General features: G+C 53.8%; 1 protein-coding gene across 1 annotated transcript; it reads right to left on the reverse strand.

The window, feature by feature from the left end:
- Positions 1–655: 655 nt before the first annotated feature.
- Positions 656–12488, reverse strand: LOC128141204 (collagen alpha-1(I) chain-like). Its single transcript, XM_052785814.1, has 2 exons — positions 11577–12488; positions 656–1037 (listed from the first exon to the last, which is right to left on the reverse strand). The coding sequence occupies exons 1-2, from the start codon at positions 12486–12488 to the stop codon at positions 867–869; spliced, it is 1083 nt and encodes a 360-aa protein (XP_052641774.1). The 3' UTR covers positions 656–866.
- Positions 12489–12979: the final 491 nt, after the last annotated feature.

The following is a 12979-nucleotide window of genomic DNA, read 5'->3' on the forward strand; positions in this document are numbered from 1 at the left end:
TGGTGATGATTATGGATGGGTGCGCAAATGGCACGGGATGCCAGCAGTATGGCTCAGAGGACTCTCCCGATGCAGCAGCTTTGCATTTGGAGAGGGGGTGCCCGTGTTTTCCTGCCACTCCCAGCCTGGTCGCTCGCAGGGTGAAGCCTGGAGTCTGGAGACAATTGCCCTTCTCCACTGGTGGAAATTATTTTTCCTGACGTTTGATTTCCACGTGCAACCAGAATGAGTATGAAGGGACTCATGCGCGTGTGAAACAGGAGGAGTGCGGGTGCGGGAGGGAGCTGTGGGACCAGAAGCAGGCAGAGGTCTGACACCTGGAGTAAGGCCTGATACCTTAAACACAAATGAGATTAATGTTTACTTAAATTTGTCTCTGTTTGGGGGAAATACTTGAGAGTGAACTTAAAGCTACGCAAAAGAGCCATTGGGTGCTTGCCTCTCCTGAACCAGTCTTGCAGTGACACTTACATTGATTTTGGTTTTTTGAGCTGGTGCAGAATGGTTGAGTTGTGTGAGTGAGAGGCAGTGTGTCCCCATGGTATCTGATCCCACGGTGTGTCCCTGCAGCATCCTATCCCGCCTTTACAGGGTATGAGCACTGGTTTAAAAAAAAAAAAAGAAACCCACAAAAAAAAATCCCACAGCACCTGAACCTGTCTGGTAGCTTGTTTATTTTGTATCTACAGCTGGTTTTCTTTAAAAGTATTTCCTATTTGAAGTAGCTATGGCACAAGAGTTGTGATGGAGCATATTTGACCAGCAGAGCAAAGTTGGTTTCTGCTCGATTCTCTCCGAAAAGGAAGATGTGGGGGGCTGCCAGCATGTTGGTGCCTCTCAGAGGGGTTTCTGGAGGAGCTGGGGGGTCAGTTGTGCTCCTGGAGCCTGAGCATCACTGCCGTCCTCTGGCTATGGGTGCCCAGGGTGCACCAGCCCCGAGATGCTGAAGGAAACTCCTTGCAGAGGTGGTCCATCCATGCAGCTGTGGATCTGGCTGATGTGGCAGCGCCGGGATTTCCATGGGTTTTGTGGCCCGGCTGGAATAAGACAAAATTTATGCACGTATAGCGCTATCTGCTCAAAGCTCTGCAAACATTAAGTTGCCTAACACCGCTTGGCAAGTGTTAGTGTTGAAATCCTCTTGCTGTGGTTAAATTGAGGGACCAAAGGAGCTTAAGAGCTTCAAGGGTGAACTGGCGGTGGCGAGGATGCAGGGTCTCCAGCATCCTGGCTCTCAAGAACCAGCGTTGCATCTTCCTGATTTTAAAAACCACCGTGCCAGGCCCAAGGCTGCCTTAAACCCCTCCCCGTGCCATCAGAAGTGTACAAGGAGCTGGGGGATGCCCCTTGCTGGGGCGACAGAAAGCAGCTAGGGGTCCGGTTCCCTCCTCACAACACGGAGTGTTCGGGTTTGGGGGCCGTAGAGGGGGATTTGAATTTCTTAAAGCAGTCCATTTAGCTTCCAAAATAAAAACTGGGTTTGCATGTGTTTTTTTAATTAGAACTGGGGCAAAACATAGTCTCACGTCAGAACAGCCTCAGGCTCTGGAGACAGCACAGTGCATTGATCTAAATCTGAATTTTGGAAAGGAGAAAAAAAGCATCCATTTACTAGCAAATCCCTGGGTCTGAGCACCCCTGAAGCTGCAGGTGTTGCATATTCAAGGGGCTGATTCGCCATGGTGAGCTTTGGGGTTGATGCTGGTGCGACGCTGCTGAATCCAGCGCGGCAGCCGGGTAACACTGTGCCCCAGTGTGGGTTGTCAACAGCAGGAATTGAGCCTGCGACTGCTGAATCTCAGTGCGGGGTCTCCACCACGGCGCTGGGATCTCCCTCGCCCCGGTGAGGTACCAGGTAATTCACTATTTGCCCTGTCCCACAAAACCGGCTAGTGTCACGTTGAGTCTGGCGTTATTTGTGCTGGGATAAGCCTGCAGCGGTTTGCCAAGCCCCAGACATCCGTTCAAGTTTGGCACTTGATCCTTTCATTTCTGTTTATGTCACTATTTCCGGATTCCTATTCATCATGTAAATTTTCTCTTTAAAAGAGAGAGAAAAATCAGCTCCTCTTTATGACAGCAAATGTGAAAGTTGCATGACTATGGAGAGGAGCATTAACCTTTCCTTTTAGCCTGAAGAACTTCATAATCTTTTTAAAATCAACTTTTTATTAATTTTGGAGTGACGCTCTAATGCCTGAAGGAAGTAAGAAGCAGTGGCATCACCAGGGGAACTCTTTGCAACTTCTCACATACTTAATTCAAGGTCACACCTAAACTGAGCGTGCCTGCGGTTGCTGCAGGAGTCATGGCATTGCCCCACTGCCCAGGTGGGGCCGTCTCCCCTGTTGCACACGGGTGCCTTCTGCAGGGTCTGAACCGGCGAGTTTGCAGACCCTCACATCCCACCTTCAGCAGTGTTTTGCCCTTTCAGAACTCAGCAGTGCCTCCTGCAGTGCTTAGGCTGGTTTTGGCCTCTCCCCGCTACCCCAACTGCTGTCAAAAGCTGTGGGATACATAGACAAGGGCTCATAAGAACCAGCGGTGCAGCGACTCGAGGCAGCCGAGCAGCAGCGTGTGACAGCGAGGGGAGCTGTCTGAGGCCGCCGGCTCTGCCGTGGTCCTGCTGGGCTGAATTTCCATCCGTTGGCGTGGCCTCTCTGATCGTTCCCATGCCCACAGGCCAGCTGCAGCTTCCTCAGACACACCGCTGACTGCGAGCGACTTGAAAACCAGCCCAGTGTTCAGAGCTCTGCTTGCAGCACGTTGCGGCCAGGAGCCCACCCTGTGCAGGCAGCACCCGCTGGGTGCTCAGGGCAGGCAGCGTGGAGGTGTTTTCAGGACCGGGTGCTGCAGCTCTGATTGATGGTGGGACAGGGCTTCCCTCAGGGCCGGGGGAGTGGAGGGGAGAAGCTGAACAACACCAGGAGATGCCAGAGCACTACCCCATGGTGGACTCGCCAGGAAGCTCGTTAGTGGAAAAATGAGGTGGCCACTGGATTTATTACCAGCACCCAGTGTGCAAATTTAATTTTCCTTCTCATTGCACTCCAGCAGAGTAATTGGACATACAGTCCCGGGCAGGGACAAAGGACAAGGTCAGTTACTTGTCTGGCAAATATAATTATACATAGCTCTGAGGAAAGGTTTGGAAACAGCGTTCCCTGGCTGTGTCCCGCAGCTTCTCACCCTACATAAAAACCCTGAAGCACGAGCTGGAAACGTGCTCCCTGTGATCCACCCCAGGAGACGGTCCCCTTCGTCAGCATGTGGCCAAAAAGCAAACTCACGAGGTGTGTGAAGTGCGACTTTTCCCTGAGCAAATGCACCTTGGATGAACACACATGGGTTTGGGGTGGTAATCACCCAGCTCTAATTGCCACGCTCCCCTGGTGCAATGTCCTTGCAGCGCCGTCCGGGGAACACCACGCTTGCCGCGGCCCCGTTGCGCAGCCGAGTAGACCTCTGCGCTGAGGAATGTTTGCAGCATTTAAAGATCAATGCTAGGTACTCTCATTAGAGTGCAAGGACGCTGAGCCTAGCACTTCTTATCAAGCCTACTCAGAACTTCGGTGTAGTTTTCCATTGCTTCGAGCACTTTTGCCAGGCTGTCACTGGCAGAATTTGGGGGTTTTTGATCATGGTTTACACGACACCAGGCCTGCTGGCAACAGGCGGAGGTACACCTGCCTCAAAGGGGGAAAAGGATCTTTGCACAGGACTTAGCAGGGCTTACTGAAAGAGCTTTAATCTAGATTTGAAGGGGAAACCAGGCTCACTAGAGATAAGCTGGGGGCGGCACACCAATGTTTGAGGGATGGTGTGCTAGCGAGGTCCTTCGGTCTGCTGTCTCAGTGGAGGTAGGGGATGGAGATCCATGCGGCAGCAAAGACACAAGGGTTAGTGATGTGTTAGAAATGATGGAAGCGCCTGAGAATGTTCACGTAGGAATTATGGCTTCTCCCCCAAAAAGGTGGCGGGATCAATAGCCCAACTGCAGTGCATCTACACCAATGCACACAGCACAGGCAACAAACAGGAGGAGCTGGAAGCCATTGTGCAGCTGGAAAACTATGATATAGTTGCCACCACGGAAACACGGTGGGATGACTTGCACAGCTGGAGTGCTGCAATGGGTGGCTATAAACCCTTCAGAAGGGATGGGCAAGGAAGGAGAGGTGGTGAGGTAGTCCTGTATCTTAGGGGGTGTTTTGATTGTCTAGAGCTTAATGATGGTGACGATGGGGTTGAGTGTTTATGGATAAGAATCAGGGGGAAGGCCAACAAGGCAGATATCATTGTGGGAGTCTGTTATAGACCGCCCAACCAGGATGAAGAGGCAGATGAAATATTCTATAAGCAGCTGGGAGAAGTCTCACGATCGCTAGCCCTTGTTCTCATGGGGGACTTCAAGTTACCAGATGTCTGCTGGAAATACAGTACAGTGGAGAGGGAACAGTCTCGGAGGTTTCTGGAGCATGTGGAAGAGACCATCCTGACACAGCTGGTGAGTGAGCCAACAAGGGAAGGCATCCCGCTGGACCTGTTGTTTGCAAACAGAGAAGGACTTGTGGGTGATGGGATGGTTGGAGGCCGTCTTGGGCACAGCGATCACGAAATGATAAGAGTTTTCGATTCTTGGAGAAGTAAGGAGGGGGGGTGAGCAGAACTGCTACCTTGTACTCCCTGAGGGCAGACTTTGGCCTGTTTAGGAGCCTGGTTGACAGAGTCCCTTGGGGGGCAGTCCTGAAGGGCAAAGGAGTCCAGGAAGGCTGGACGTTCTTCAAGAAGGAAATCTTCAAGGCACAGGAGCAGACCATCCCCATGTGCCGCAAGACGAGCTGGCAGGGAAGAAGTCCAGCCTGGCTGAACAGAGAACTTAGGCTGGAACTCGGAAAAAGTTTATGACCTTTGGAAGAAGGGGCAGGCCACTCAGGAGGACTACAAGGATATCGTGAGGTTATGCAGGGAGAAAATTAGAAGGGCCAAAGCCCAGATAGAACTTAATCTGGCTACTGGCATAAAAGACAATAAAAAAATGTTTCTGTAAAGATATTAGCAACAAAAGGAGGGCTAAGGAGAATCTCCATCCCTTATTGGATGCAGGGGGAAACAGTGACAAAGGCCGAGGAAAAAGCTGAGGTACTTAATGCCTTCTTTGCCTCAGTCTCTAACAGTAAAACCAGTTGTTCTCTGGGTAGCCAGCCCACTGAGCTGGAGGACAGGGATGGGGAGCAGAATGAAGCCCCCATAATCCAAGGGGAAATGGTTAGTGACCTGCTACACAACTCAGACACACACAAGTCTATGGGGCTGGATGGGATCCACCCAAGGGTACTGAGGGAGCTGGTGGAGGCACCTCCCATTATTTATCAGCAGTCCTGCCTAACTGGGGAGGTCCCAGTTGACTGAAGGTTAGCAAATGTGACGCCCATCTACAAGAAGGGCTGGAAGGAGGATCCGGGGAACTACAGGCCTGTCAGCCTGACCTGGGTGCCAGGAAAGGTTATGGAGCAGATAATCCTGAGTGCCATCACACAGCACGTACAGGACAACCAGATGATCAGGCCCAGCCAGCATGGGTTTATGAAAGGCAGGTCCTGCTTGACTAACCTGATCTCCTTCTATAACAAGGTGACCCGCTTAGTGGATGAGGGAAGAGCTGTGCATGTTGTCTACCTAGCCTTTAGTAAAGCCTTTGACACCATTTCCCACAGCATTCTCCTGGAGTCTGGCTGCTCATGGCTTGGATGGGCGTACTCTTTGCTGGGTAAAAAACTGGCTGGGTGGCCGAGCCCAAAGAGTTGTGGTGAACAGAGCTAAATCCAGTTGGCAGCGGGTCACAAGTGGTGTTCCCCAGGGCTCAGTATTGGGGCCAGTTCTGTTTAATATCTTTATCAGTGATCTAGACAAGGGGATCGAGTGCACCCTCAGTAAGTTTGCGGATGACACCAAGTTGGGAGGGAGGGTTGATCTGCTAGAGCGTAGGAAGGCTCTACAGGGGGATCTGGACAGGCTGGATCGATGGGCCGAGGCCAGCTGTATGATGTTCAGCAAGACCAAGTGCTGGGTCCTGCACTTTGGTCCCAGCAACCCCATGCAGCGCTGCGGGCTTGGGGAAGAGTGGCTGGAAAGCTGCCCGGCGGAAAAGGACCTGGGCGTGCTGGTCGACAGCCGGCTGAATATGAGCCAGCAGTGTGCCCAGGTGGCCAAGAAGGCCAACGGCATCCTGGCCTGTCTCAGAAACAGTGCAGGAGCGGGGAAGTGATCGTCCCCCTGTACTCGGCACTGGTGAGGCCGCACCTCGAGTACTGTGTTCAGTTTTGGGCCCCTCACTACAGGAAAGACATTGAGGTACTGGAGCGTGTCCAGAGAAGAGCAATGAAGCTGGTGAAGGGTCTAGAGACCAGGTCCTGTGAGGAGCGGCTGAGGGAACTGGGGTTGTTTAGCCTGGACAAAAGGAGGCTGAGGGGAGACCCTATCGCTCTCTACAACTACCTGAAGGGGGGTTGTAATGAGGGGGGCGCTGGTCTCTTCTCTCAAGTAACAAGCGATAGGACAAGAGGAAATGGCCTCAAGTTGCGGCAGGGGAGGTTTAGATTGGCTATTAGGAAAAATTTCTTCACCAAAAGGGTTGTCAAGCATTGGAAACGGCTGCCCAGGGAAGTGGTCGAATCACCACCTCTGGAGGTATTTAAAAGACAGGTAGATGTGGCACTTAGGACATGGTTTAGTGGTGGACTTGGCAGTGCTAGGTTAACGGTTGAACTCAATAATCTTAAAGGTCTTTTCCAACCTAAACGATTCTATGATTCTATGATTAACCAGAAAAAGGAATCGTTCTGAACATTCAGTTTAGCCCCATGAATGCAGGCACTGGAACAACAATCGGAAATACAGCGCAGCCGCTGCGCTGGGAAGTCAATTTGTTTAAAAGACCAGCGGTGGGGCAGGAAGGATCCTGCTGGGCAGCCGGCACCCGCTCTTCAGCCCGCTCTGCTCCTGCTGCAAACGAAGGCAGCAGATTGCAATACACTGGAACAAATTAGCCCTTCCATTCATCTTCATTAGCCACGCAGTTTCGCTGGATCCGAGCTCACAAGTGGGTTCCCAATATCTATGTAAATCCTTCTCTTTCTACACATATTCACTCATGTTTATTAGTAGGTACCAGAAGGAACGCTAGAAGTACAAGCCATGCAGAAGAGGAAATTAGTGAGGGCTGTCTGTGTCTGCGCAAGGTTATCGTCCCGATTACGCCGCAGAGAGCGGAGCAGTGTTTGGGTATTACCCCTGTAATTATTGTTCTTGGTTGTGCATCAAATACGTGCATTTAAAAATAAATCAGGCGAGTCTAGCGCTATCACAGCGGTTTGATTCATCACCGTGGGTTGTATGGGAAGATGTAGTGGTTGGCCAACATGGAGTTGGACCTCTACATGCGTGCTGGGATGGATGAAGGAGCTGCTTGAATTTTGTAAAAGATTGGATTTCCCCTGGAAATCAGTGGGTGAAAATCGGGCTGCCCTCCTTAGGCTGAAATTTGGATTTCGCAGGGCTACCTTCAGCCATTCCTCCTTTGAGACCCGGGCAGGGGGGACAGCCAGGACTTCCAGAAAAACCTGTCCCCTTTTCAGTTTGCTGTGTAGGAAAGAAAGCAGCCAAGGGGCTGCAAATCCTGCAGCTGGGGAAGGGTCCCATGCCGACACCCGGCAAGGTGAATAACCTGCCGTTTGTGCGGGCACCCACGCTAACCACAAAACCTTACACAGATCGACCGGAGATGAAGACCTGGAGGTGCGGGGGTAGGACCCCAGCCCCGCGGCAGCCCCAGCACACACCAGCGCACGTGAGCCTCTCCAGCCGGGTGGGCTGTGGCCCCCTCCCGCACGCTGGCACCCCTGCACCTCATCTGCAGTGGGGACAGGGGGAGGCTTTTATTAATTACTGGTAATTACTTATTTTACATATTGTTATTGATGGTTTTTTGTTGCACGTAGCTGATTATATTTAAGAGATAAGGAGGGAAAATGTCTGCCCGGGCAGCTAAATCACTGGAACAAGGCTGCAAAACCCTGACCGCATGTCACAGGCCTTGCCAAGTGTTTCAAAACTGAATAGTCATTGGGTTGGCAGATAATTCAGAAACTATTTGTATGAGCTGTTTATCAAATTATTAACTGCACAGATGTTGTTTGGTTGAAGAGCAGCTGAACCTTCTCTCTGCCAGCCGTGGAGACAAAGGTCTGCAGGAATAATTGGAGATGTGCATGGAATATTAAATTAATTTACTGCTCTTAATTCTTATGCAAATCCTGACCTCTGATAGAGCCTATCAATTACCCTGCATACAGGGAAAAGAAAGGAGAACAGTTTCTTTCTTCCCCCCCCCCCTCTTCTTTTTTTCCTGTTGTCTTCAGTTTGGGTTTTTGTTTCTTTTTTTGTTTTTTTTTTTTCCTTTTTGAAAAGGAACTTGGAAAAGGAAATATTTGGGGGAGGAAAAAAGCCATTTGTGGGAGAAGCAAAGGACCGGGATTATTTAATTGAATCTCCTGGTGGCACTGATGTCTCCTGGGAGTCCGGACGCAGTTTTTAAAATAGCGGGGGGGGGGGGGGCCCTGGGAATTGGAGGCCAGGGCCAGGCTGAAATAGCTCCACATGCTTCAGTAGGAGGGGATGGGGGGGGGGGGGCCCAACTCGTCTCATGCCGCCTTGGGTTGGAGCGGGAGACAACTGCAGGCCTACGCTGATGCCGGGTGGATTTTGGTGGGGTTGGGGGCGGGAAGGAGTCCCTGGCTCTGCCGCTGCTGGGGTGATGCCGGGGTTTTGGGTGGGTTATCTGGGGAGGGTTTCACACTGCTGGGAGCGTGGCTGATTCCGCCAGTAATTAACAGTGAAGAAGAAAGGCAATTTGTTGTCAAGTCTATTGTGAGATCCCAGGTAAAATGAAGTACGGTTTAATTGGTCCTCGTTAAAAAGAGCTATTTTTCTAATATGGAGAAAAGGCCTCATCTTGGGCACTTTTTTTTAATTGGGGTTGTGTATGCTCTGTTTAGTCAATGTTTAAAAAAGACTCCGGGCCTTATTCTTTCATCATATTTTCTAATAAGGATAAATAAATAGGATGAATAATGCGATCGGTCTATCCCTCGACCTCTGAAAGACCTCAGCAGCGAAATGATGTTTCAAGCTCCTTTCGTCACATCCAATATGCACTGCCTTTCAGCTCTCCCGCAGCCCAAACAAAAGCCATACAACAATATCAATTAATCATGCAGCAGGCAAACAAGGAGATTTATTCCACTACAAATAGCCTCACAGAGAGATGCTGAATGGGCTTGATTAGCATGAGAAAAGAGGAGCAAAACTCCACAGTTCAACAGCTAAAGAGCAATTTGATGGGGCTGGGATTGGGAAATTACTTGATTAGTGTCTGTCGGAGAACACGATTAGGACGCGAGTCCCAGCCCCGCCGCGGGGCTCGGGGCGGCCTGCCCGGGGGGGGGGGGGGGGGAGGAAGTGGGACAAAAATAAAAAGGGGGGGGGGGAATAAAAGGATGATAGGATGATTTTTTTTTTCCTCCTTTTTTTTTTTTTTCCCCTCCGTAAATCCCGGGAAGCGCCGGGAGACTCCGCTCCCCCTCCCACCCAGCCCCTTCGGATAATTTCATTTACCCCGCAAATCTAATTAGTAATCCGCGGATGACATTAATACCGATATAATGAAGCCCGCGATGACCGGAGGAGCCGGGGCGCGCGGGCGGCCTTAAAGGCACATCGCCCCTCGGCATCCGCGGAACCCGGGCGGGGGAACCTTGCTTTCAAAGGGGGGAAAAAAAAAGGAAAAAAAAAAAAAAACGCGGGGGGGGGAGAAAAACACGAGCAAAACCCGCGCAGGTCGGGTTTAGCGGCTCAAGCGCCTATTGAGGGAGCGGGCGCTTTGCTGAGCGCCGCTTCTCCGCCAGCACCGGGCCCTGGCCGCCCGCCCGCTCTCTTCCCGGCGTATTCCTCGTTCCCAGGATATTGTTCTGCAAAGGAGGAGAAGGAGGGAGGGGGGAAGAAGAGAAAAGGAGAAAAAAAAAAAAAAAGAAGCCAGAGCCAAAAGAGTCGCTCTGCAATTTATTCCAATGGGTGGCTTTTAAGAAGCTGGCAATTTGAGACGGCTGGGTGTTATTTAGTGCAATATGAAATCAAATGATCCTATTTCTCAAATAACAGTGTCTGGGAGGAGAAGTGAATGCTCTGAAAAGGTAATTGTCTCCTGATGATATTTCCATTATACCCCAATCCTGGCCTAAATGCTATCAGCGCCGGGCTGAAATCGATACGGGGAGGAAGGACGGGACCTCCGCCCCGGCCCGGCGGGGTCCCGGCCGCTGCCCGCACAGCCCCGCTGCCCGCACAGCCCCGCTGCCCGCACAGCCCGGCAGGCAGGGCAGGGGGGGTCCCCAGGCCAGAGCCGGGGTGGGGGGCAGCATCCCCAACACTACCACCACCACCACCACCCCCCACCCGGTCTTTGCAGGAGGGCTTCGGGGGAAAACCCTGACTCTTTGCCGTTGCCGCTTTCCCTCTCCTCGGCGCAGCCGCGGTTTGCCGGCGGTGCCGGGCACGGCGGGGGCCGACCGGGGCTGGTGCCTGCCGGGGGAGTGGTGGGGAGGCCGGGGGGGTGGGCTGACGCCGTTCTCGCCGGCGGCATCTCGCTGCGGAGGAGCCGCCGCGCCGGAGCCCAGGTAAGGAGGGCGGCAGGACCCTGCCCGGGGTGGGGGGACCTCGGGGGAACGGGAGAAGCCGCTCCGATGAACAAACGCGCCGGTGCCCGAGCCCGTTCCCTTCGGCGGGATGCGCCCCGCGCCAGACAGAGGTCCTGGCCGCGGGTTTGCTTAAAGGAGGGGGGTGAAGGGGGGGTGGGGTGTTCAGGCAGGAGCTGGCAGGGCTGCCCGCCCCCGCGCCGAGCCCCCCCCGATGCTCCTGCCTGCGGGGCAGCCGGCGAAGCACCGCTGTGGGGAGGCGCGGGGAGCCGCGGAGCCGCGATCCCCCCCTCGCGTGGGGCTGGGAAAGGAAACCCGGGCCCGGCCCGGCCCGGGGCTGCCGGTTACCGATCCTCCATCGTTTCTCCCCGAAAGCCCAGCCTGTCGGGCGTGTTTCCCCCCCCTCCCCGCCCGCGGAGCAGCTTTGGGGGGGCTCTGACCCCCCGCTGCCCTGGCACCCACCCCGGTTTCAGGCCCCGCAGCACACGGCCAGCCCTCGGGTGGCAGAAGCCGCTGCCCTCCGTTACTGAGGGTCGTTGTCGGTCCCGTTCACCCGGCGGCGCTGGAAAAGCAACGGGGATGAGCCCGAATGGGCGCAGCGTTTGGCAACGCTCTCCCGGAACGCCGCTGCGCCTCCGGTGTGTGAAATACCCCGGTTTTCCAAGGGGAGCGAGCCTCCCTTTCGCTGGGCGTTACGTACCCGCGCTGCCGAAATGATAAAATCGCCAGAATTAAATCACTCGGGGGAAACGACGGGGGAAGAAAAACAAAAACGAGACATGAAGGCGGTAAGCAGGAGGAAGGGGCGAAGCGAGCGGGACCTACCTGAGTCCGCTCCCGCCGGGGCAGGGGCTCGCCGAGCCCGGCCGGGCCCGCGGCGGGCACCGCTCGCCCGCTCCGGTGGCCTCCAGCGGCTGCAAGGCGGCTGCAGGGCTCGCCGTTTGTTCGGTGATCGCCGCTGCAACGGCGGTGCTCGACATCACCCCGAGAGCCCTTAGGAGCCGGGGTGAGAACGCGGGGGGGGGGGGGGCGTTCTGCAGCGGCTCCCGAAAACGGCACCGGCGACTTCGCCCGCCGGGTGCGGGGGATTCTCCTCCGGTTGCTTGCTTGGAGCGGGGGGGGGGGGTTGGGTTGCTTGGTTTTTTTTCTTTTTTCTGTTTTTCTCTTCCCCCCCCCCCGCCCTTCTTTCTTTGTAAACCCCTTCGCCCAGGCTGGCGGGGGCGGGGGGCTCGGTGTGGCCCCGGCCCCCGGGGCGGTGCGGCGAGCCCGGATTTCAGCATGGCCTTCGGATAATTGCTGCGTAATTGCTATTAAAGGGTCGGGCGTTGACGGCAGCGCCGGGCGGGCTGGCACCGCGTCCCCGGGTACTTCGGGGCGCAGCAAATAAATGCATTTCTGGGGGAAAAAAAAAAAAAAAAGGCGAGCGAAGTGTATTAATTGAGCGAGAATAAAGGCTTGCTCGTTAAAAAGTTTACTGGATGGTTGCAATTGTCTGTGCTGCTCGTGGGGGGGAGGCAAGAACTTGCCCTCCGATGTGGAACAGGCGAAGTTACTCCGGGCACGGCAGTGCTGCACAACGGGGGGACACGGACACGGGGGGGGGAGCGGCTGGAGGCGAATGCCCAGGGCCGCGTTGGGATGCCCATGCCCCCACCCCCAGGGTCTGGTCCGCTCCTGGTGGGAACAGGGCACCCTGAGGCCCGCGTATGGGATGTGCTGCTGCAAACAGTCAAACATTGTGGCCCTTGAGCCTGTAGGTCAGCCCAGACCTTTACGGTCCCACCTGCCCACCCAGCTGACATCGGCGCTCCGTCAAAAGCAGAGCTGAATCGAATTTTCGAGCACTATCTAAATGCACTGTTGGAATATTTTCCATCTCTTCTCAAGCCTTTTCGCCAGCTTCTGCTTCAGGTTCCTATTCGTGTTTGGCACAATTCTTTACTGTCGCGTGTACTAAATGGAGCGCAGAGCCCTGCGGTGCCGAGCAGACACGGTGTAATTAATTTAATAGTCTTACGCTTGTTCTTCTACTTTTCAAATGAGTGAACAGTGTATATGTATGGATCCCTTCATTCATCACCAGGACAATCTTTTGCACAGGACAGGGAGGAAAATGCTTAATAAATGACAGAAAAAACAGCACAGTGGTTTGGGACAGGAAGTGAGAAATACCGTCTCCACTTGACACTGGATTTCAAAGAAAGAGAGGGTTCAGAGAAGCAGTGTAT

This window comes from Harpia harpyja, chromosome 4 (assembly GCF_026419915.1).
Source record: "Harpia harpyja isolate bHarHar1 chromosome 4, bHarHar1 primary haplotype, whole genome shotgun sequence".
Taxonomy (NCBI): domain Eukaryota; kingdom Metazoa; phylum Chordata; class Aves; order Accipitriformes; family Accipitridae; genus Harpia; species Harpia harpyja.